At 37.8% G+C, this 24,846-nt stretch overlaps 1 protein-coding gene across 10 annotated transcripts; it reads right to left on the reverse strand.

Moving 5' to 3' along the window:
- Positions 1–24,465, reverse strand: LOC137174984 (NACHT, LRR and PYD domains-containing protein 12-like). 10 transcript variants are annotated; one of them, XM_067580564.1, is made up of 20 exons: positions 22,453–22,566; positions 22,288–22,359; positions 21,843–22,122; positions 18,787–20,629; positions 17,126–17,299; positions 16,065–16,238; positions 14,801–14,974; positions 13,948–14,121; positions 13,093–13,266; positions 12,099–12,272; positions 11,501–11,674; positions 9,902–10,078; positions 9,115–9,288; positions 8,155–8,328; positions 7,257–7,430; positions 6,436–6,609; positions 5,427–5,603; positions 4,991–5,164; positions 3,086–3,259; positions 1–1,618 (listed from the first exon to the last, which is right to left on the reverse strand). In XM_067580564.1, exons 2-20 carry the CDS (start codon positions 22,348–22,350, stop codon positions 1,600–1,602), a joined length of 4,821 nt encoding a protein of 1,606 aa, XP_067436665.1. In that variant the 5' UTR covers positions 22,351–22,359; positions 22,453–22,566; the 3' UTR covers positions 1–1,599. The 10 variants fall into 10 exon arrangements, with proteins under 10 accessions (XP_067436665.1, XP_067436666.1, XP_067436664.1 ...); XM_067580565.1 differs by having other exon boundaries at positions 5,427–5,588; positions 18,787–20,632; XM_067580563.1 differs by having other exon boundaries at positions 18,787–20,632.
- Between the last annotated feature and the right edge of the window lie 381 nt (positions 24,466–24,846).

Consider the following 24,846-nt stretch of genomic DNA (forward strand, 5'->3'; position numbering starts at 1 on the left):
ACTAAGTAAAGTTTATTTAGTATAGCACCTTTTACAGAACAAAGTCACTAAGTGCTTCACAAGAGTAAAATTATTAAAAAATAAGACTATAAAAAGCAGTAAATAAAGAAAAAAAATAGAATATAAGCAACAGAAAGACATTAAATACACAAAATTACAAACACTAGACCACACAAGGAGAGACAAAGGCCAGTTTGAATAAATGAGTCTTCAGCTGCTTTTTAAAGGCATCAACAGAGACCGCAGATCATACATCTAGTGGAAGAGCGTTCCACAATGTCAGAGCCACAACTTCAAAGGCATGATCACCTTTTGTTTTTAGTCAGGAGCGAGGGACAACCAGTAAGCCCAGTTAGAAGACCTAAGTGACCTACTGGTGATATCAGGATGGAGCAGGTCACAGATGTACACAGGTGCCTGACCATGCAGGGCTCTATATGTAACAACAAGAACCTTAAAAATAAATCCTAAAATTGATGGGAAGCCAATGTAAAAATGATAAGATGGTAGCAGGCTTAAAAGAAACATATAGCTGAATATCACCAGTCCAAGGCACTCCCAGAGACACTGACCCACTCCCTGAGGATTTCAGTCAGGATGCTGTGGTCTACATTATCAAAAACTGCACCAAGATCCAGCAGCACCAAAACAGAGCATTCACCAACATAAGACATCATTATGTCCTCTAATGTGGGTGTCTGCAGGCTGTACTTAAAGTTATAATCTTGTAGATTTTCATTTAAACAAATGTCTATTAAGTCACTATCTATTGCCAAATTAGGTAACACAATGCTGATTGAGCCTATGGCCCACTAATGACAGCTCTTGCATTTACAGTATTATGATTATTACGAACCAGGTGTCAAAGACAACTTTCCATACATTCAAATCTCAAGTGGCACAGTTAGTGATGCATTTTCCATCACCCAGTGGTTGAGCCGCAAGAGATGGAAGGTGGACCTAACACAACAGACTCACTGTTCACACAACTGATTCACTGTTTGCTTGTGCTAGCATGATGTCACACAGCAATTAGGGGTGGAGCCATAGTGAGGTTACATCGCTGTCTCCATCTCTCTCCTCTGCTCCACTCCATCTATCTCTGTGTCATGAATGTATAAATAGCTGCAGGTCTGTGTGGCAGAGTTAAGCTTTTGTTGAGTGGTCAGCACAAGTTGTCCGTGGTCTGAAAGATTGGGGTTTGAGACCTGGTTTGGTAACCCTACTTTGCGTAATAGTTTATTGAAGAACACCTATTTTTAACACTTTAATATCCTACAATTTGAAGTGTAATAAAAACAAAAACAGGATTGCTATGCCTATTTCCACTTTTATTCAAGCACAAATAATTTTGCTGGCTCAACAAATACAGATACAAATACAAATACTGGGCTCTCTGTACATCCCTAACAGACACACTGTTTGATCTCTGGAAGTGAGGTCCAAAAACACACCTGCGGTTACTACTTAATGCCATATGGTTCCGCAGAAGAGAAGGAAACAGCCACTTTAAGTGAAGATGACAAAATCCAGATTGAGACTCCAGTCCACATGGATCATCAGGATACAGCTGATCCTCTCTCAACACACTCACTCACACTAAGACCACCCCGTCCAGCTGATGAGAGAAGAAGAAACAACAGAGGTAATAAATCAGTGTTTAGTGAGACTCAGTTCATCAGCTGTCAGTCAGTGATGCAGCACATCCAGTATAAAGACCATCAAGGACTTCAGATCCTGTTCAGACCAGAAGTGGAACAGCTGTGAAGCATAGCCAGCTCCTTTTCAGCTCTCATATTAACATGTCAAAAGTCTGTTTACTCTGCAGATTTTACTGAAGTACACAGAGGAAATAAACTGCTGATAGTCATGAACAAATCATCACTGCACCTACATGGCCATTACATGAACGCAACTGTATTACTTATTATAAATTATGCACACTGCATACACTGTTTACTCCTGGTCAATACCCTGTACATTCATTGCATTCTCTTCTGTTTAATATCAACTATGGTGCTTGACTATGGTGTTCTGTTGTACATGCATGCCTCTGCCCAATACTTGCATTAGCTGTATACTGTGTACGATGGCACTCTGAGGTTTGTCACAGGCTGCAAAGCTCTCATTCATCATTGCACCTTACATGCCACAGTTCAGTGGCCATCATTGGCCTTGCGCAGACTCACTCACTGGTACATATTTATTTATAAGTCCATCCTTGGTCCGGTCCCCTCTTACCTTTGTGAGTATATCTCACTCAAAACTAGTAATTGTTTACACTCATATGACACCCTCCTATTGTCCGTCCCTAAGGTTCACACTGAATTTAGCAAACAGGCTTTCATGTTCTCTGCCCCTGCAGCCTGGAACCGCTTGCAGACAGATTTGCATCTAGATGAGCTGATCTCGATGAGGGCATTTAAAAATTTAGGGAAGGGTTTGGACGCAAATTCAATTTGAATTTGTAATTGCTTCCTTAGCTAGATGCGTCACCTCCTGTCTGTCTTTTTAGGCATATGATTCTGTGAGTAGCTACGGTATGTTTTATTTTATGTGTTTTTAATGTTTTCTTGTATGTCCTTTGAAACACTGTATTGCTGCTATCTTGGCCAGGGCTCCCTCAAAAAAGAGATCTTGTAATCTTAACGGGACTCACCTGGTTAAATAAAGGTTTAATAAAAATAATAACTTCCAATTTTAATCTATAGCTGCTCCTCTCATCAAAATATATTTCCTGTTTTATTTATTTATTTTATATTCATATCTTACATTTTTCTTCTATTGTAATTTCTTCTTTTTAAATTATTTAGGACCCCTTAATTTTGTGTATATCTTTTGTATATTTTTGACCACTATGCACCATAACAACACCAACTAAAATTTTATGTTATCTGATTACCTACTTGGCAATTGAAGCTGATTCTGATTCTGATCAATTCAGATTATTCTCCTCTCACAGCTTCACTGGGGAAAGCAGCCAATGGAGGTTCACCAGGAAAGACTGGATCTTTGCTTTGATACTAACTGTGTTTAATACAATACTGCTGGAACCAGCTTGGACTGACTCCAACTCTCTACTGACCTCAGAATCTCCAAGCTACAGTTTGGACTCTCCTTAAGATCACACAGCAACTTCACATCTGAATCTTGCAACATGTTTCCTCTCAGCTCCAGCTCTTTCAGATGGGAAGGGTTGGACTTCAGAGCTAAAGCCAGAGAAGCACAGCCGATCTCTGACAAACTGCACCAACTCAATCTGCAATCATAAAGAATAAAGTCATTTTAGAAGACAAATTTCCTGCTTGAACTGTGTTTCATAATCTGTTCAGAACTAAAGAAGGTTTAGAATGTAGAAGTTTAGAAAATGGGAATTTCAAACACCTGAATCAAACAGGATGCAGGTTAAAAATCTGTCAACAGTTAAAATACAAACAGTGAAAAAGAGTTTTCATTAATATTAATATATGTGGGGGCAGAGCAGGTGAACCCAAGTGCAGATACACAGAGGCAAGGAGACGGGCACGGAAGGGCAAGGTATTTATTAAAGCAGGCCAGAGGAAACTAGTACTGGTAGCTGGGAACCTGGGACTGGGGCTTGGGCTGGAAGCTGGGAACCAGGAGCTGAGGCAGAGTGGGGCAAGGGGAGCAGGTATGGAGTGAAAGCTGTGAAAGCTGGGTAGGAGCTGGGGTCCAAGGCAGGGAAGCAGGACTGACAAGATGAGGGACAGCAGACAGGGGCTGGAGACAGAGCAGACAGGACTGCAGTGAACAGGAGACAGGGACAGGAGCCGGAGCAGATGGGACTGCAGGGAACAGGAGACACGGAGGGGAGCCAGAGCAGATGGGACTGCAGGGAACAGGAGACACAGAGGGGAGCCAGAGCAGACAGGAAGGTCCTAACAGGGAATCCGTCTGAATCAGGCAGACAAAATGGAAAAAGCAGGCAGGCAGGCCGAGGGTCTAAACCACAGGATCAGTCAGGAACAGGAACAGGCAGAATCAGGAGCAGGATCAGGTTGGTGAAAACTTCAGAGTCCATGGAAGAAACTAAGATGAACTGGCAGGGAATGGATGATAGAGACCAGTATTTGTACTAAGGAGCTGATGAGAGAATGGGCAGCAGGTGCAGACAATTACTGAGTGGCAAGAGGTGAGCAGGTGGGTATGGTAAACAGTAAGAAAAGTCTGGGGGAGTCTAGTGGACAGCTGGAGAAATGGCAAAGACTAGACAGAGACAGAGAGGGCAAGGGAATCACAAACAGGGTGTAAGAAGGAATCATGACATAATATTAATAACAACATGCTCCCACATCAATAAAGACATAGTGACTTCACCTCTTAAACTCTGCAGCTACATCAGTGACTCCATCTATACACATTCATGTTGTGCAGCCAAACACAATTAAAAAGCCAGGAGAAATTTATTTCAGATTCTACTCAACATCTAAACGTTTACAAAGATACTAAATATGTCAAGATGGATTTGGGGAAAATAGGAGAAACAGTATGTTCAGTATATCTACAATATTTACATTTAATGGAATGGTGTCACCATAAAGAAATCACAGCATCTTGCATTAAATATTTCAGCCAGTATAAACACTGCATAGCTTCACAGAAGTGTTGGAACAAGTAAATACTGGATATTATATTGGCTGTCTGATTTGGGTTCTGAGTTTTTTGGTTTAAATTTAACGAAAGAAATTTAAAGTAAGGGTGAATTTGAATGTGAAAATCAGGAGTTGCAGAGGTTTAGAGTGAGTTATCCAGTGTGGGATTTTTCTTGTTATACGAAAGTTTTAAATGTGCAGCTCATCATTGTTCTGACACAGTCAATGGACTAAAGCACTGAAGAAGAAAATACACTTTACCATTAAGATGGTCAATGTGGATCAGCATGATATTGGCTTTATGTCTGCAGTTTAGTGTTATCACAACTTTCACATCACATTAATCTCAGCACAGAAGTAAAAAAATGGAGTCTGACCTCAGAATCTCCAGTCTACAGTGTGGGCTCCCCAGAAAATCACACAGCAGCCTCACTCCTGAATCCTGAAGTTTGTTGATACTCAGCCACAGTTCTCTCAAATGGGAGGAGTTGGACTTCAGAGCTGAGGCCAGAGAAGCACAGCTGATCTCTGACAAACTGCATTCATTCAATCTGAATAAAGAATAAATGATGTAGATAAAAATCCATTTGTAATCCAATTAGATATGTTCAGGTTCTAAATGTGTAGATCACCATTATTATGTGCTCATCAATAAGCATCAATGCAATACAATACAACTACAGACTAAGCTTCGTACAAAAAAATTAAATGTAAAAAAGGAAATTAACTTCATGGATGTAAGTTATAAATGTCGGTTAATTAGGTTCAGTTGTTAAACATTAAGATCAACATAGTTAGAGTCAGTGAACTGACCTCAGAATCTCCACTCTACAGTGTGGACTCTCCAGAAAATGACACAGCAGTTTCATTCCTGAATCATCTAGGTCATTGTTTTCACTCAGATCCAGTTCTCTCAGATGGCAGGGCTTGGACATCAGAGCTGAGGCCAGAGTAGCACAGCTGATCTCTGACAAACTGCAGAGACACAATCTGAATAAGGAATAAATGATGTAGATAAAAATCCATTCATAATCAAATCAGATGTGTTCAGGTTTTTAAAGTGTAGTTCAACAACACTATGTCCTCATCAATGAGCTTTTTTCCTAAGATTGGTCGAGTAACTTTTTTATTGTGTTATTGTGGATCATCATAATGTCACCTGTATTGATATTTACTGTTGTATACTTTCTAATCTAACAGGCCAGAGCCTCATAACCGGATGTGGTATAATGATGCAACTGCCAAGTAAAGTTATACTGACTAGATTACTGGGTGTGTAAGCCTCATCAATACATCAGCCCTCTACAAACATCATCCAAATGTCACCACAATATTCAGACACATATTGATGTCAGCACTGATTTATGAAGTATACTTTAAACACCTGCATTGATCTCTCTTTGTCCCTCCAAGTGTGTGCATGTGTGTGTTCTGAAGGATCAATATCCATTATCAGTCATTATTCATGAAAACACATTAAGATATAATAATAAATATTTCTCCTTCACCATGTAAACTTGATCAATTTAAAACAGATATTTCTCATATCTCCTCTCATTAGTTGAGAGGATCTTCTGTATACAGATGTGACTCTTTACCAAAAAGTATCAATATTAATTTACGTTAACAACTAACAGTGGACATTTTCTACAGCTTCCTTAAGAATCAGTCATCTTTTATAACTGCAGAGTAAACTTTGTACAATAAAAAATTTAAATATGGAAAAAATAACTTCATGGATGTAAATTATGTATGTGCATAAATTAGGTTTAATTGTTAAACATTAGGATCAACAATAGTAACACACAGTCAGTGAACTGACCCCAGTGTCTCCAGTCTACAGTGTGGACTCGCTAGAAAATCACACAGCAGCTTCACTCCTGAATCCTGCAGCTCGTTGAAACTCAGCCACAGCTTTCTCAGATGGGAGGGGTTGGACTTCAGAGCTGAGGCCAGAGAAGCACAGCTGATCTCTGACAAACAGCAGGAACTCAATCTGAATAAAGAATAAATTATATAGATTAAATACATTTATAGTCCAATCATGTTTTAAGGTTTTAAATATGTAGTTCAACATTACTATGTCCTCATCAATGAATTTTTCTCTAAAATGAGAAGAGTAACTTTGTCACTTTAAACACCTGCATTGATCTCTTTGTGTCCCTCTATGTGTGTGTGTGTGTGTGTGTGTGTGTGTGTGAGTGTGTGTGCTAATGGATCATTATCAATTTTATCAATCATATTTTATTCATTAAACACATTAAAGAATATAATAAATAAATATTTCTCCTTCAGCAAGTAAACTTGATTGATTTGAAACAGATATTATTTGAGAGGATCTTCTATATACAGATGTGACTCTTTACCAAAATTGACAAATATTAATTTGCCCTAACAACTAACAGTGAACATTTTCTACATTTTCTTTAAGAATCAGTTATCTTTTATAACTACAGACTAAATGTTGTAAAGTAAAAATTAAAATATGGAAAACAGAAAAAATAACTTCATGGATGTAAGTTATGTATGTTCACAAATTATAAGTAATCGTTTATAAGTACAGACTAAATTTTGTGCAGTACAGTTAGGATCAGTTGTAAAACATTAAGATCAACAATAGTAATACACAGTCAGTTAACTAACCCCAGAGTCTGCAGTCTACAGTGTGGACTCTCCAGAAAACCACACAGCAGCTTCACTCCTGAATCCTGCAGAATGTTGTCACTCAACCACAGCTCTCTCAAATGGGAGGGATTGGACTTCAGAGCTGAGGCCAGAGAAGCACAGCTGATCTCCGACAAACTGCAGTGACTCAATCTGAATAAAGAAAAAATTATGTAGATTAAAATACATTTATATTCCAATCACATGTTAAGGTTTTAGATGTGTAGTTCAACATTACTATGTCCTCATCAATGAATGTTTCTCTAAAATGAGAAGAGTAACTTTGTCATTGTGTTATTGTGGATCGTCATGATGTCTGCCTTCTACAGACATCGTCCAAATGTCACCACAACATTCAGACACCTATTCATGACAACACTGATTCATAAAAAACACTTTAAACACCTGCATTGATCTCTGTGTGTCTGTATGTGTATGGGTGTGTGTTTGTGTGTTCTGATGGATCATTATCAATGATCAAACATTATTCATTAAACACATTAAAGAATATAATAGGGAAATATTTCTCCTTCAGCAAGTAAACTTGATCAATTTAAAACGGATACTATTTGGGAGGATCTTCTGTATACAGATGTGACTCTTTACCAAAAATGATAAACATTAATTTACTCTAACAGCTAACAGTGAACATTTTCTATAGTTTCTTTAAGAATCAGTCATATTTTATAACACAGACTAAACTTTGTACAGTAAAAAAAAAGTTAAAACAGAAAAATAACTTAATGAATGTAAGTTATGTGTATACACAAATTATAAGTCATCTTTTATACATACATACTAAACTTTGTACAGCACAGTTAGGTTCAGTTGTGAAACATTAAGATCAACACTAGTAATACACAGTCAGTGAACTAACCCCAGAGTCTGCAGTCTACATTGCGGACTCTCCAGAAAATCACACAGCAGCTTCACTCCTGAATCCTGAAGCTTGTTGTCACTCAACTCCAGCTCTCTCAGATGGGAGGGGTTGGACTTCAGAGCTGAGGCCAGAGAAGAACAGCTGATCTCTGACAAACTGCAGTCTTCCAATCTGAATAAAGAATAAATGATGTGGATAAAAATCCATTTATAATCTAATTAGATATGTTCTGGTTTTAAATGTGTAGTTCAATATAATCATGTGGTCATCAATCAGCATCAATACAATTTTCTTTAAATATCAATCATCTTCTATAACTACAGACTAAGCTTTATACAATGGAAACTCAATCTGAATAAATGATGTAGATTAAAATACATTTATATTCCAATCACATGTTCAGGTTTTAAATGTGTAATTCAACATTAGTATGTCCTCATCGCTGAACTTTTCTCTAAAATGAGAAGAGTAACTTTGTCATTCAGTTATTGTGGCTCATCATAATGTTGGCCTCCTACAGACATCATCCAAATGTCACCACAACATCCAGACACCTATTCATGACAACACTGATTCATAAAAAACACTTTAAACACCTGCATTGATCTGTGTGTGTGTGTGTGTGTGTGTGTGTGTGTGTGTGTGTGTGTGTGTGTGTTCCGATGGATCTTTATCAATGATCAGACTTTATTCATTAAACACATTAAATAATATAATAAAGACATATTTCTTCTTCAGCAAGTACATTTGATCAATTTAAAACAGATATTAGTTGAGAGGATCTTCTGTATACAGATGTGATGCTTTACCAAAAATTATGAACATTAATTTACTAACAGTGGATATTTTCAGTTCCTTTAAGAATCAGTCATCTTTTATAACCACAGACTAAACTTTGTACAGTACAGTTCAGTTTTAAACACTAAGATCAACAATAGTTGCAGTCAGTGAACTGACCTCAGAGTCTCCAATCTACAGTGTGGACTCTCCAGAAAATCACACAGCAGCTTCACTCCTGAATTCTGAAGCTTGTTTTCATTCAGGTCCAGCTCTCTCAGATGGGAGGGATTGGACTTCAGAGCTGAGGCCAAAGAAGCCCAACTGATCTCTGACAAACTGCAGCCACTGAATCTGAAGAAAGAATGAATGATGTAGATAAAAAAACATTCATAATCCAATCAGATGTATTCAGGTTTTCGATGTGTAGTTCAACACTACAATGTCCTCATCAATGAGCCTTTCCCTAAAATGAGTAGAATAATTTTGTCATTGTGTTATTGTGGATCATCATAACGTCAGCCTTCTACAGACATCATCCAAATGTCACCACAACATTCAGGCAGCTATTGATGTCACCACTGATTCATAAAAAAATACTTTAAAACACCTTCCTTCTGTGTGTGTTGTGAAGTAACAATATCAATGATCAGACATTACGCATTAAACAATAAAAAACATAATTTAAAAAATGATCGTTAAGCAAGTAAACTTGATCAATTTAAAACATATATTAGTTGAGAGGATCTTCTGTATGCAGATGTGACTCTACCAAAAATGAAAGACATTTGTTAATTTGTTGTTAAAGTAAATTATAAAAGTGGACATTTTCTACAGTTTCCATAGGAATCAGTCATCTTTCATAACTAGCAACAACTTAATGGATGTAAATTATGTATGTACACAAATTAGGTTCAGTTGTTAAACATTAAGATCAACAATAGTAACAGACAGTCAGTGAACTGACCTCAGGGTCTCCAGTCTACATTGTGGACTCTCCAGAAAATCACACAGCAGCTTCACTCTTGAATCATGCAGCTCACTGTTGTCACTCACATGCAGCTTTTTCAAAAGGGAGGGGTTAGACTTCAGAACTGTGGCCAGAGAAGCACAGCTGATCTCTGACAAAATGCAGAGACTCAATCTGAATAAAGAATAAATGATGTATATAAAAATCAATTCATAATGAAATCAGATGTGTCCAGGTTATAAATGTGTAGTTCAACATTATTAAGTCCTCATCAATCAGTGTATTTACTTTCTATGTAGTAACCTGGTTACTGTAAATCTTTGTGTACATGCAGCAAATCAGTAATCAGATTTCTCCCCTAAATCTGACCTTATTCTGGAAGCATGGCTCACTGATTTGAACTGTAATAAGGGAGAAGACGCTTTTTTCTGACCTCTTGTTTTGTGTTTTTGGTGTGAGTGTTTGTGTCAGAGCAGATATTAATACAGTGAGAAGAGGACAGACTGAGCAGAGCTTTTCCTCACAACATGGAAATGTCTGAATTTAACAAATACTTAAATGTTCAGAGCTGGAAACCAACTTATTTAGACTTCTACAGGCTGCTTTGTGTAAGTTTCAGTTAGAGTTGGACTTTAGATGCTAACATGTAAAAAGCTAATACATGACAGAAATCAGAGTTCTCCAGGAGAGTGTTCTGAAGGATCAATATCAATGATCAGACATTATTCAATAAAACATATTAAAACTAACATAATCCAAATAATATTTAACTTTATTTTCTATATTAATATTCATGAAATTAACTTGACGTAAAACAGATATTAGTTGAGAGGATCTTCTGTATACAGATGTGACTCTTTACCAAATATTATGAACATTAATTTACTTTTACAACAAACAGTGGATATTTTCCACTGTTACTATTGATACATGTGAACTGTTATAAAAGTTTCAAAGCTACAGAGTTTCTGTGGAATTTGAAGATCTTTCCTGCTGTTTAATCATCACATGACAATCGGTCACAGCTCTCAGCTTAACACCTGCTGTGATTCCTGGACTTCAGTGGAGGTTCTCATCTGTATATGAACCACATAGTTACTACACGCAATGATGGTTTTGTGAAATAAGAGCCAGTGATTTGCAGGCTTCCGTCAGGCTGATTTTAGAGCTCTAACAAGGATGAACTGATAAATTATTTAGTGATGAAATGAGAGAACAAACATTTTCAGATCAGTTTTGATGGTACAACAGTTTGATGATGAGGACCACTGTCTCTGTACATCTTGTAAGGTTGTCAGCTATAATCCAGCTTTATTTTCTGCAGACATGAACGCAACAAGAAGAGTCATTTTCACATCAACCCAAACACACGATCAGAACAAGCCTCTGACTGAACTGATTGGCTGACTATTCTCTCTGTCTGTCTTTCTGTCCAATACTGAAACCTGTCACCATTCTCCTCTCACAGCTTCAATGAGGAAAGCAACCACTGAGAAGGTTGGAGGTTCACCAGGTAATACTGGATCTTTGCTTTGATACTGTTTCTAATACAATACTGCTGAGCCCAGCACAGACTGACTCAAACTCTCTACTGACCTCAGAGTCTCCAGTCTACAGTGTGGACTCTCCTTAAGATCATACAGCTGTTTCACTCCTGAATCCTGCAGTGTGTTGATCCACATCTCCAGCTCTCTGAGATGGGAGGGGTTGGACTTCAGAGCTGAGGCCAGAGAGACACAGCTGATCTCTGACAATGTGCAGAACCTCAATCTGAATAAAGAATAAATAATGAAGAGAAAAATCCATTTATAATCCAATCAGATGTTTTCAGGTCCTAAATGTGTAGTTCAACATTACTATGTCCTCATCACTGTGTGTGTGTGTTCTGAAGGATCAATATCAATGATCAGACATTACTCATTAAAGCATGTTAACAAATATAATAAGGAAATATTTATCTTTCAGCAAGTAAACTTGACCCATCTAAAACAGATATTAGTTGAGAGGATCTTTCACCTACAGATGTGACTCTTTACCAAAAATGATAAACATTAATTTACTTTAACAACTAACAGTGGAGATTTTCTACAGTCTCTTTAAGACTCAGTCATCTATTATAACTACAGACTAAACTTTTTACAGTATAATTAGGTTCACTCGATCAACAATAGTAACAGACAGTCAGTGAACTGACCTCAGCGTCTCCAGTCTACAGTGTGGACTCGCTAGAAAATCACACAGCAGCTTCACTCCTGAATCATGTAGCTTGTTGTCACTCATATCCAGTTCTCTCAGATGGGAGGGGTTGGACTTCAGAGCTGAGGCCAGAGAAGCACAACTGATCTCTGACAAACTGCAGAGATTCAGTCTGGATAAAGAATAAATATGTCACTTTAGAAGACAAAGATCATGCTTCAAATCATTCAGTGTTTCATAATCTGCTCAGAGGTGAAGAAGATTCAGAATGCAGAAGTTTAGAAAATTGAAACTCCAAACACCGGAACCCAACAGGATGCAGGTTAAAACTGTCAAAAACAAACAGTGAAAAGGAGCTCTCATTAATATTAATGACAACATGCTGCTACTTCAATAAAGACGCTGTGACTTCACCTCTTAAACTCTGCAGCTCAACAAGTGATCCCATCTATGCAAAATCAGATTGTGCAGCCAACACATGAAAAAACCCCTACAGAAAGTCATTTAATATTCTACTTGAAATCCCAACATTTACAAAGATACCAAATATGTCAGGATGGATTTTGGGAAAATAGGAGGAAAGGGATGTTCAATACATTTGTATATTTACATTTAATGGAATGGTGTCACCATAAAAATCACAGCATCTCATGTTAATATTCAGTCAGTATAAACACTGCAGTTTTTTGGTTTAAATGTTTAAAGAACAAAATTTAAAGTGAAGGTGAAATTTAATATAAAAATCAAAAGTTTCAGAGGTTCAGAGTGAATTACCCAGTGTAGATTTTTCTTGTTATATGAAGGTTTTAAATGTGCAGCTCAAGATTGCTCTGAAATGTGGTCAATGGACTAAACCACTGAAGAAGAAAAAAGAATCTATCATTAAGATATTCAGTGTGGATCAGCATAACAATTTTATATTTGCAGTTTAGTGTCACCACAACTTTCACATCATATTAATCTCAGCACAGAAGTGAAAAATAGTGTCTGACCTCAGAGTCTCCAGTCTACAGTGTGGACTCTCCAGAAAACCACACAGCAGCTTCACTCCTGAATCCTGCAGCTTGTTTCCACTCAAATCCAGCTCTCTCACATGGGAGGAGTTGGACTTCAGAGCTGTGACCAGAGAAGCACGGCTGATCTCTGACAAACTGCAGCAACTAAGTCTAAATAAAGAATAAATGATGTAGGTAAAAATCCATTTATTATCCAAACAGATGTGTTCAGGTTTTAAATGTGTAGTTCAACATTACCATGTCCTCATGTAGAGTGACTTTGTTATTGTGTTATTGTGGGTCATCATAATGTCAGCCTTCCACAGACATCATCCAAAGGTAAACACTACATTCAGACACCTATTCATGTCAACACTGATTCATAAAAAATATTGTATTCATACTCAACACCTGCATTGATATCTTGATTTCCCTTTGTGTGTATGTGTGTGTGTGTGTATGTGTGTGTGTGTGTTATGAAAGATCAATGTAAATGATCAGTCTTTATTCATTAAAACACATTTAAAATATGATAAAGAAAAAATTTTCCTTCAGAAAGTGAACCTGGTCAATTTAAAACAGATATTATTTGAGAGGATCTTTTGTATATATATGTGACTCTTTACCAAAATTGATAAACATTAATTTAATTAAACAACTAATAACGGACATTTTCTAGTCTCTTTAAGAATTAGTCATCTTGTATAACTAAAGACCAAACTTTGTACAGTAAAAAATAAATATAGAAAATAGAAAAATAACTTCATGGATGTAAGATATGTATGCACACAAATCAGGTTCAGTTGTTAAACATTAAGATCAACAATAGTAACAGACAGTCAGTGAACTGACCTCAGAGTCTCCAGTCTACATTGTGGAATCTCCAGAAAATCACACAGCAGCTTAACTCCTGAATCTTGCGGTTCGTTGCAGCTTAGATCCAGCTCTTTCAGATGGGAGGGGTTGGACTTCAGAGCTGAGGCCAGGGACGCACAGCTGATCTCTGACAAACTGCAGCCCCTCAATCTGGAAAAAGAATGATTGATGTAAATAAAAATCCATTTATAATTCAATCAGATGTGTTCAGGTTTTTAATGTGTAGTTCAACAATATCATGTCCTCATCAATGAGCTTTTTTCCTAAGATGGGATGAGTAACTTTTTCATTGTGTTATTGTGGATCATCATCGTGTCAGCATTCTATAGACATCATCCAAATGTCACCACAACATTCAACTATTCATGTCAACACTGATTCCTAAAAATACTTTAAACACCTGCAATGATCTCTCTGTGCCCCTCTGTGTGTAAGTGTGTTCTGAGGGATCAATATCAATGATCAGACATTATTCATTAAAACACACGAAAGAATATAATAAACAAATATTTCTGCTTCAGCAAGTACATATGATCAATTTAAAACAAATATTACTTGAGAGGATCTTCTGTATGCAGATTTGACTCAAAAAATGATTGACATTAATTTACTTAAACAACAATTACCAAATAACAGTGGACATTTTCTACAGGTTCTTTAAGAATCAGTCATCTTTTATAACTACAGACTAAACTTTGTACAATAAAAAAAATCAAATATGGAAAACAGAAAATAACTTAATGAATGTAAGTTGTGTATGTACACAGATTAGGTTCAGTTGTTAAACATTAAGATCAACAATAGTAATACAGTGACTCAGTGAACTGACCTTAGAGTCTCCAGTCTACAGTGTGGACTCTCTAGAAAATCACACAGCAGCTTCACTCCTGAAGCCTGAAGCTTGTTGAAGTTTAGATCCAGTTCTCTCAGATGGGAGGGGTTGGACTTCAGAGTTGAAGCCAGAGAAGCAAAACTGATCTCTGACAAACTGCAGCCCCTCAATCTGAATAAAGAATAAATGATGTAGATTAACCCTAATCGTACTGACTGGGGTACCTGCAGACTGTAGAGGTATACTTTTTGTTATATTTCACAGGTGCTTTATTCTGACATTCTCATCTTTCATGACTTTGTCAATTAATTTGTTCCTAATGTCTTCATATCATTGTTTCTGTTTTAATAAGTGCTTTTTAAAAGTACCAATGCATTGGGGTTCTAGAGGACCCCAGAAGCACTCTGTCAGTCATTTTGAAGGAGAAAGACAGATCTAGCAGACACAGATTTCCAAATGTGCTCTTTCCACGAACTGCATTTTTTTTTTACACAACATGCAAATTAACTGTAACTTTCCAATAATAATAATAATCTGTTTTTTCAGGTGACATTAATTACATAACTAATAGTGTTTTGAGAAGAAATAAGTCAACACACTGCTATGATGGTTGTTTCTTACAATAGTTGATTCCTGGGGTCCACGGAGACCACAGTCAGTAGTCCCTGTATGTTAAATATGTTGGATGAGGATGAGGATTAAAATACATTTATAATCCAATCAGTTGTGTTCAGGTTTTAAATGTGTAGTTCAACATTACTATGTCCAATGAGCTTTTCTCTAAAATGAGAAGAGTAACTTTGTCATTGTGTTATTGTAAAACACCATGTCAGCCTTCTACTGACATCATCCAAATGTCACCAAAACATCCAGACACCTATTCAAGTCAACACTGATTCATCAGAAATACTTTAAACACCTGCATTGATCTCTCTGTGTCCCTCTGTGTGTGTGTGTTCTGAAGGATCAATATCAATGATCAGACATTATTCATTAAACACATTAAAGAATATATTAAAGAAATAGTTCTCCTACAGCAAGAAAACTTTATCAATTTAAAACAGATATTAGTTGAGAGGATCTTCAGTATATAGATGTGACTAACAATTATAAATATTAATTTACTTTAGCAACTAACAGTGGACATTTTCTAGTTTCTTTAAGAATCAGTCACCTCTCATAATAACATACTAAACTCTGTACAGTGCAGTTAGGTTCAGTGGTTAAACATTAAGATTAACAATAGTAACAGAGAACTGACCTTAGAGTCTCCAGTTTACAGTGTGGTCTCTCCAGAAAATCACACAGCAGTTTCACTCCTGAATCCTGCAGCTTGTTGTCACTCAGATCCAGTTCTCTTAGATGGGAAGGGTTGGACTTCAGAGCTGAGGCCAATGAAGAACAGCTGATCTCTGACAAACTGCAGTCTTCCAATCTGAATAAAGAATAAATGATGCAGATAAATCCATTCAATCAGATGTTTTCAGGTTATGAATGTGTAGTTCAACATTACTATGTCCTCATCAATCAGTGTCAGTTTACATTTTATGTAGTAACCTGGTTACTGTAAATCCTTGTGTACATGTAGCCAGTCAGTACTCAGATTTCTCCCAATAAATCTGACCTTACTCTGGAAGCCAGGCGCACTGATTTGAACTGTATTATTGAAAGAAGACGCTGCTTATTGACTTTTTGTTTGATGTTTTTGGTGTGAGTGTTTGTGTTGAAGCAGACTGATAGCACAGTGAGAAGATGACAGACAGAGCAGAGCCTTTCCTCACAACATGAAAGTGTCTCTGTCTGCAGTCTTTTATCCTGCACATGCTCATATGTAAAAAACCAATACATGACAAAGAAATCAGAGTTCTCCAGGGCAAATCTACCTGTGGAAACCAGGTTTCTCTAATCCCTGACCCTGATTACAGAAACCAGGTTTCTTGTTTGTTGTTGTGCAGTTACAATTCCATTCATAATCCAATCAGATGTGTTCAGGTTTTATATGTGCAGTTCAACATTACTATGTGCTCATCATCATGAGTAGAGTGACTTGTCAGCGTGTTATCATGGATTATACACCTGCAATGATTTCTCAGTGTCCTTCTTGTCAGGGATGTGCAGAGAGGTCACTATTTGTATTTGTATCTGTATTTGAGAGTAGTTGAGGCAGCAAAATTATTTGCATTTGTATTCAAATAAAAGAGAAAAAATCATGTTTTGTTCTCATTACACTTCTAATTTGCCAGGCACTCCTGTGGCAACTGGTCAGAGTGCTACTGAACATTAAGATGAACAATCAGCCAGACAGACAGCCAGTGAACTGACCCCAGAGCTGCCAGTCTACAGTTTGGACTCTCCAGTCCAGCAGACAGCAGCTTCACTCCTGAATCCTGCAGCTCATTTCCACCCAGCTGCAGCTCTCTCAGATGCGAGGGGTTGGACTTCAGAGCTGAGGCCACAACATCACAGTGAGTCTTTGAGAGTCCACAGTCAGAAAGTCTGTAATGACACATATATTACAACATATGTTATCATGAAAGAGGACACTTTATATTTACTTTATGCAATTGATGACGACACAGTTTGACGTTCCATATTTTGATTAGCATTTCTTTTTTACATTAGTGTTTCAGCTAATCTTTAAAAAAAAAAAATCTGGGGCGTTTTATTCTTTCAATGAAAAGCGACAGTTAAGAGATATCAGGGAACAAGAGGAGAAAGAGACAGGGAATAACATGCAACAAATGTCTGCTGCCGAAATTGAACCGTGGACATTGTAGTAATATGGAATGCTTCTTTACCAGTAGCCTACTAGAGTACTATTAGTTCAACTAATTGTATCTCACTGTGCTTAAATGAAACAATAATTCTTATCACTCCAATATCTGCAGAGTTTTAATCTTTGTTTTGCTTTAATCTTGTAGAAGAAGGGAGAGAAAATGGAATTACATTGAGGCTTCCATAATGTGCACAGTCTGTCTGTCTGTGTGATCTGATCCCATGTCTGTCTCCACTACGTTAGCATGAGGCTATCTTGATTACAAAAAGCATTTTTACTGCCCACCATTTTTAATTTGATTCCAGGATATTTTTACTCAGTTCAACTAAGTAACAGTTACAGTTGAGAAAGATCATCTCTCTTTGCCTGCTACCTGTTGCTGTCAGGTTCACATCCATAAGCAGGAAAATTTAGTGACTGTTTACAAACACAAATTAAACAAATGGCTTGACAACATTAGACCTGGTTCAACACACTCAGGGGTTTTGTCTCATATGACCAGTAGTTTACGGAGGCTAATGTTGGTTAATTTTAGCAAACTTTAAATATTGTTGTATAACTGACTTAATGGAAACAGTTTGCTAATTTGCTGTACCCTGTGCTCACTATGAAGTAGCTCAGAAACCATTCAGAAAAAAATGATGATGGAACAATTCTCTCTGACTTCAGAAATCACCTTTGGAAAATGATACAGATCTTATTTTAAACTCTTAATCATAGTGGTAAAAACAGTGTGTGTGATTAACTAATATTTACAGAGCCATATTTATGCAATAATAACTTTACTGCATTCATGGATAACTGTAAAATACTGATATATGTTGATACATTGCTGCTGTAATAACACCTCAACCACAACCTCTAAAGTCCTTTGTTTTACTAGGTTTGAATAGTACCTCTGTCACCCAAAAGAGGACAAACAGAAGAAAAAAATTGTGAAATCCAATAATTACTAGAAATAAATAGAATAACTGTTCATTAACTTGACAGCTATAAACTCAACCAACTGAAAAATCAACATTATTTGCACTCACAATATTTGAAACACCTCAAGAACATCTGTGACGAAATATAATTGACATATTATTTTGGCTATACACAAGTAGAGCACTATTTTAACAATAATAAAGATTTTATATTATTTATATTTGAAGAACTAAACTACTAATCTAGACTGATTGATAATGCTTATTACATCTGGACTTACTGAGCCTTTCTGCAGTTCCTCACAGCTGGGATCAGTCTCCGTTGTCCCTCCTCTGATGTGTTGTACTTCTTCAGGTCCAATTCATCCAGAACCTCCTCTGACATCTGCAGCATGTAGGCCAGAGCTGAGCAGTGGATATCAGAGAGTTCCTTCTCTGATCTGTTCTCTGACTTCAGGAACTCTTGGATCTCCTTATGTACTGAGTGGTCGTTCATCTCCATCAGACAGTGGAAGATGTTGATACTTCTGTCAGGAGAGATATCATGAGTATAGATCTTCTTCAGGTTGTTGATGGCTCTCTGGATGATTGCAGGACTGTTCTCTGTCCGACCCAGCAGGCCTCCTAAGAGACTCTGGTTGGACTCAAGAGAGAGGCCATGGAGGAAGCGAACAAACAGGTCCAGGTGGCCATTTTTACTTTTGAGAGATTTCTCCATGGCTCCCATCAGGAAGACATTGGGTGATAAGTCACTGTATTTTGTCCCCAGGAACTGCTCCAGTATCTCTGTGTTGCTGTTGGTGTAACAGTGGTACATGTAGACTGCAGCGAGAAACTCCTGAACGCTCAGATGAACAAAGCAGTAGACTGTTTTCTGGTAGATCCCATATTCTCTTTTGAGGATCTTTGTACAAAATCCTGAGAACACAGAGGCCTCTGTGACATCTAGACCACACTGCTCCAGGTCTTTTTGGTAGAACATGATGTTTCCTTTCTCCAGATGTTCAAACGCCAGCCTACCCAGCTTCAGAAGAAATTCCCTGTCAGCCTCTGTCAGCTCTTGTGGACTTGTCTCATGTCCCTCTTCATACTTCTTACTCTGTGTCTGAACTTGTGGACTTGACTCATGTCCCTCTTCATACTTGTGCTTCTTCCTCTTTGTCTGAACCAGCAGGAAGTGTGAGTACATGTCAGTCAGGGTCTTGGGCAGCTCCCCTTTCTGGTCTGTAGCCCACATGTGCTCCAGAACTGTAGCAGTAATCCAGCAGAAGACTGGGATGTGACACATGATGTAGAGAATCCTGGATTTCTTGATGTGTGAGATGATTCTGCTGGACATCTCTTTCTCACTGAATCGCCTCCTGAAATACTCCTCCTTCTGGGCATCAGTGAAGCCTCGTACTTCTGTTACCCTTTGAACACATGTCAGAGGGATCTGATTGGCTGCTGCAGGTCGAGAAGTTATCCAGACAAGAGCCAAAGGAAGCAGATTCCCCTTGAAGAGGTTTGTCAACAGCACGTTGACTGATGTCTTCTGTGTGACATCAGACACAACATTCCTGTTATTGAAATCTAATGAAAGTCTGCTTTCATCAAGGCCGTCAAAGATGAACAAAACTTTACAGTCAGCAAACTTCTCAGCTGTGACCCTCTGTAATGTTGGATAGAAATCATGGATCAACATGAGAAGACTGTACTGCTCATCTTTGATAAAGTTCAGCTCCCTGAACGAAAGCAGAATCACCAGAGTGACATCTTGGTTTTCCGAGCCCTCTGCCCAGTCCAGAGTGAACTTCTGCACTGAGAAGGTTTTTCCAATGCCAGCGACACCATTCGTCAGAACGACTCTGATGATGCGTTTCTGTTGGTCAGGTAAGGCTTTAAAGATGTCGTGGCAATTGATTGGAGTATCACGGAGGGTCACCATCTTGGAAGCTTTCTCAAGCTGCCACACCTCATGCTGGGTATTAACCTCTTTACACTGTCCCTCTGTGATGTAGAGCTCAGTGTAGATACTGTTGAGGAGGGTTTCATTTCCTTCTTCATCAGTTCCTTCAGACACATTTTGTAATCTCATCCTCAGACTGAGCTTATATAGAGCTAAAATCTCCTGCAGACCACTTTCTGCTGAAAGAAAAGAAAAATATTGATTTGAACACCCATCAATGTGTTTACATTTGCTTCTGTAACCAGGTTACTGAGAGAAACCAGGTTACGTGGGTAATCAGGGAACGTATTAACATGCACAGAACTGATTACTGTACTGTGTTATACAAGCAACAAATCAGTGATCAGATTTCTCCTCTAACTGATCTTATTCTTAAAGCATGCCTTTCTTATTTTATCAGCATTAGTGATAGAAGATGTTTATCAGTCCTGATTTTTCGTTGTGTTTTGCTCTGTATGTCTGAGTCAGAGCTTTTCCTCTCAACATGAATGTCTCTGAATTCAACAAACAGTAAAATGTTAAGGGGTGGAAACCAACTTATTTAGACTTATAGAGGATACATTGTATTAGTTTCAGTTTTACTTGGACTTTAAATACAAGGATGAATCGTTCTGTGCAATGATCTCTCCTTTCATTCAGCTGCTCCACTTTCCCTATCTAAAGTCTTTTGTCCAGTATATGTAATGTGCATACATGGCATAGAAATTGATGTTCTCCATGAAAAATCTACTTGGGGAAATCAGGTTTCTCCAATACCCAATCCCCGTTACAGTAACCAATAACAGTTACCTATCAGAATTATGTCACTGCCCACCTGGCAAGAGTTCATTCATGTTTTCCACAGTTGCACCCACAATCTTTAAATAATCCAATGACAACCCCCCAAATTACCCGCAGTGTGAAACCAGCCTCCAGGAAGAACTATATGTCTCAGAGCCACCAGTGTCTGTTGGTCAGTGGAGGAGCTATTAACAGATTTACTGTAGGCAACGGTTTGGGCATGGTTTTATCTGTGTTGTTATATGATTGTTTTGTCTGACTTCATGTGTATCTGTCCCATTACTTTTGAACTCCTGTAATTTGGGCACTATGTGTTAAAAGGTCTATATCCTCCACACAGTTCTTTCAATGTTGACATAAACCTACTCAAATTAAAGCTGCAATTTTAATGTAGTATCAATTATTTTATTTTAAATTAAATGCACTGAAGCAAAGAGCCTGAAGAACAAAAAAAGAGTATGTGTTACTGTCCAAATACTTACTGTCTGGACTGTATCTACAATTATCTTAAAAAACATATAAAGTAAAAATACATAAAGATACAGGGTGTTCCTCCTCACAGACCTGCTGTCTGGATGTAATTTCATGTTTGTCTCTCCTGTGACTGACCTTCTGCTCCTGAGCCGATGTTTGGCAACTTCCTCACCAGATCATTCCTGCTGATTGTCTTTAAAATGCTTTTGAGCACTTCCACAGCTCCAGCAAATTCATATTTCTGCACCATCAGATCCACCGTGTCCCGCCTCTCTGCCTTCGACAACGGGTTCTCTTTGATGGGTGGGATGTCACCCACCTTTTCATCCTTCAGGTGCCACTTGAAGTTGTCAAATTCATTGTCTCTTAAATCATCCAGAATGTTGAGGAGGTCACTCCTCATCATCTTGGCTCTCTGGTAAAATAAGAGAACACTGATAAGAGAACAGTTCTGTCTGTCTGCCAATAGAAACTCATTGTGTTTCTACTGTATCTGACTGATTTGACAAAAAGCCCAGTTTGGCCACAGTCGTTAAAGTGTCAGAGAAACTCAAGAGGATCTTCTGTCAAAATGTCTCACCGCAAGTCTACTCAGTAGCTGTTCTGGAGCTTTCCATCCAAATTTACCTGTTAAAATGCACATTTTTCTGGCCTAAATGTTGAGAATAAAAGTTCAATTTTAAACATTAGTCGACAAAGTAATCTCACCACAAAGTCCAGTCAGTCTTCTGCTTTCCCAACTCACCTGTTTGTTATGGTTCAATGAACTCTGGTGTCTTTATGTGTTTTTATTGGCTTGTTAACGCTGGTGTGAAAGCTGTCAACCGAGAGTGTCTGAAAATGATGGTCTTGTCTCAAAGTGCATTCTTGTGTCTTTTTTTGTTCTGTGAAAGCAAAAGGAACAAACCACAGGATTTTAATAGTAAGGTACACATGTGATTTAGTCATTAATTAAAAATTAAACTACTGTTAAATCAATTTGCTGGATGCAAAACCATTAAGGAAGTGATCTTATACATGATCTGTAAGCCAGAAGTCCCCCCCCAAAAAATGAGTGAAACAAGTGAAACACGGTGATTGTCCTCCAATAATATCACACTTTTTCATCATGTTTCATCCTTTCTGTCTGTCTCTAGTTATGATAAATCACATTCTAGTCCTAACTTATGATGCTGATAGTAAGTTATTTCTCTTTGAGCTCTTTGTGACACCAGAGAAGATCAATAAAGTCAGCAGGTTAAGTCTGTGATTTTGATGACTGTATGAAGAATTTTCAGAACTCAACACTTTTTGGAGCTTTTTCTGTTCTGCAAATAAGAAACAAGGTTTAAGTGTTTGTGTCAGAACTGGGCTTTTTGTTTTTAACTGGTAATGCTGAACCCAGCTTAAAGCCTTCATCATTCCAGGTGATATTGTACTTTTATGCCATATTCACAAACAAGTGTTTGAATACCAAATAACAAAACAACCAATGTACACACTATGAATATGGCATCTGTGGTTCTTTTTGTATTTGTATGTAGTGAACAGATCTGAGCCTCTAAAAGTGTAAACATTGTGAATATAACACATATCCTGAACATTTATCTCATGTAAACTCAGTTTGTAGAGTCTGATTCATGCATGTAGTTTGACTGTATCATTTACAGACGTTTTATGAGCTGCACAGCTTTGCTAAATACATCAGGTGCCACTTAATATTTAGATGGCTAAGGTTGCTGCAGAAGATCTTGGCACTCACTAATAACTGGTGGAAATGGCTGTAGTGGAGTGTGGGTTGTCAGTCAGTGGTGTTTTTAAATGACATTAAAACACTGTCATCACCTTCAAGTCAGTTTACAGTAGAAACAGTCACTTACTTTGTGTCTGAGGGTCCGGGTTCATTATTGAAGTCTGGAGGATCATCTTTAGACCGGTCACTCTTCATAAACAGACTGCTGGCTATTAGATACTCTACTCCGTCCTCCTCTTCTGACAAGTCTGGGAGGTAAACCAGTAACACTGGAGACACACACACATACACAGTATAATAAGCCCAGTCATACCTTGACAAGTTTACATTATTAATTTCTAATTGACATTGTGGGTGTATGTGATGTGCTGTTGTGTGTAGCTTTGTATTTTGTATGGTGTGTTCTGTGTGTTTTTTGCTTTGTACTGTCTGTTGTTATGCTGTTGTATGTTTTGATTGTGGGGGACTGTGGATGTAAATTAGCTTTGAGCTAACTCTGGTGCAGTGCATCATTTATGTTAAAAACTGTGCACTGTCCCAATAAATAAATACAATCAATCCTCTCAAGCTAGCAGCTATTAGTTTATATTACTTTAACTACAACCATGCGTGTTTTCTAGCCATCACAAAAATAAAGATACACTTTAAAAATAAACTCTGGTTAAATCCAACAAACAGACTTCAGATAAACATCTGTCTTGTTCTTAATTGTGACTTCTCTCTATTTTGACCGAACCAGCGAGCCACGTTACATCGCTGTGAGGACGCAGCAAACAGGAAAAGAAAAGAGGAAACGTTTGAAGACTGTGATTACATCAAATGAACAATTAATCAGAAAAATAATCGGCAGATTGATCAAAGATGACAGTGCTCATTATTTGCAGTCCTAATATTAACACTCACCCTGCCTCAGACTTGCTGTTTTCCTCCTTCTGCTCTGTCGACTTTAAAATGTAGTCTGTGAACAGACCTAATACTTTCAACTTTACTTCCTACATGTTTTCTCATCCCCTCCCTTCTTCAGTAGAAATCGTGTGTGTGTGTGTGTGTGCAACACAGATAAACCCCATTAGCCGCCCCGCCTTTGGCAACATCCAACCAGGGCTTCCTCCTCACATACAAACGGTAACCATTTCATGTATTAGCAGTTTTCCTCCTTGTTTTTTAAAACAATATAATCAACAAACAAAGAAATATTAATAAAAAAGGTCACATCAACACAAACGATACAGACATCGAACAATACTTGAACAAGCGTCTACAGCCATGCAGTGAGACTGTATAGTGACTGTCATGCTTTAAATGCTGACATCATCAAACTAACATGGTGATGTTTAGCAAGTGTAATGTTTGTGTTCGCGTGTGTGTGTTCGCTCGCTGTCAAACACAAAAACGAAGACCTCCTTA

The sequence above is a fragment of the Thunnus thynnus genome, chromosome 22 (genome assembly GCF_963924715.1).
Source record: "Thunnus thynnus chromosome 22, fThuThy2.1, whole genome shotgun sequence".
In the NCBI taxonomy this organism is placed as follows: domain Eukaryota; kingdom Metazoa; phylum Chordata; class Actinopteri; order Scombriformes; family Scombridae; genus Thunnus; species Thunnus thynnus.

What these genes read in the sequence shown, in the direction of transcription:
- LOC137174984 (XM_067580563.1), bottom strand. Translation starts at nt 22,350, where the DNA reads ATGTGCATTTTAACAGGTAAATTTGGATGGAAAGCTCCAGAACAGCTA. An exon ending in AGGAACTGCAGAAAGGCTCA is followed by an intron (nt 17,300 to 18,786) that starts GTAAGTCCAGAT and finishes GTGTCATTACAG; the next exon opens with ACTTTCTGACTGTGGACTCT. An exon ending in TGTAGATTGGAGACTCTGAG is followed by an intron (nt 8,329 to 9,114) that starts GTCAGTTCACTG and finishes TTCTTTATTCAG; the next exon opens with ATTGGAAGACTGCAGTTTGT.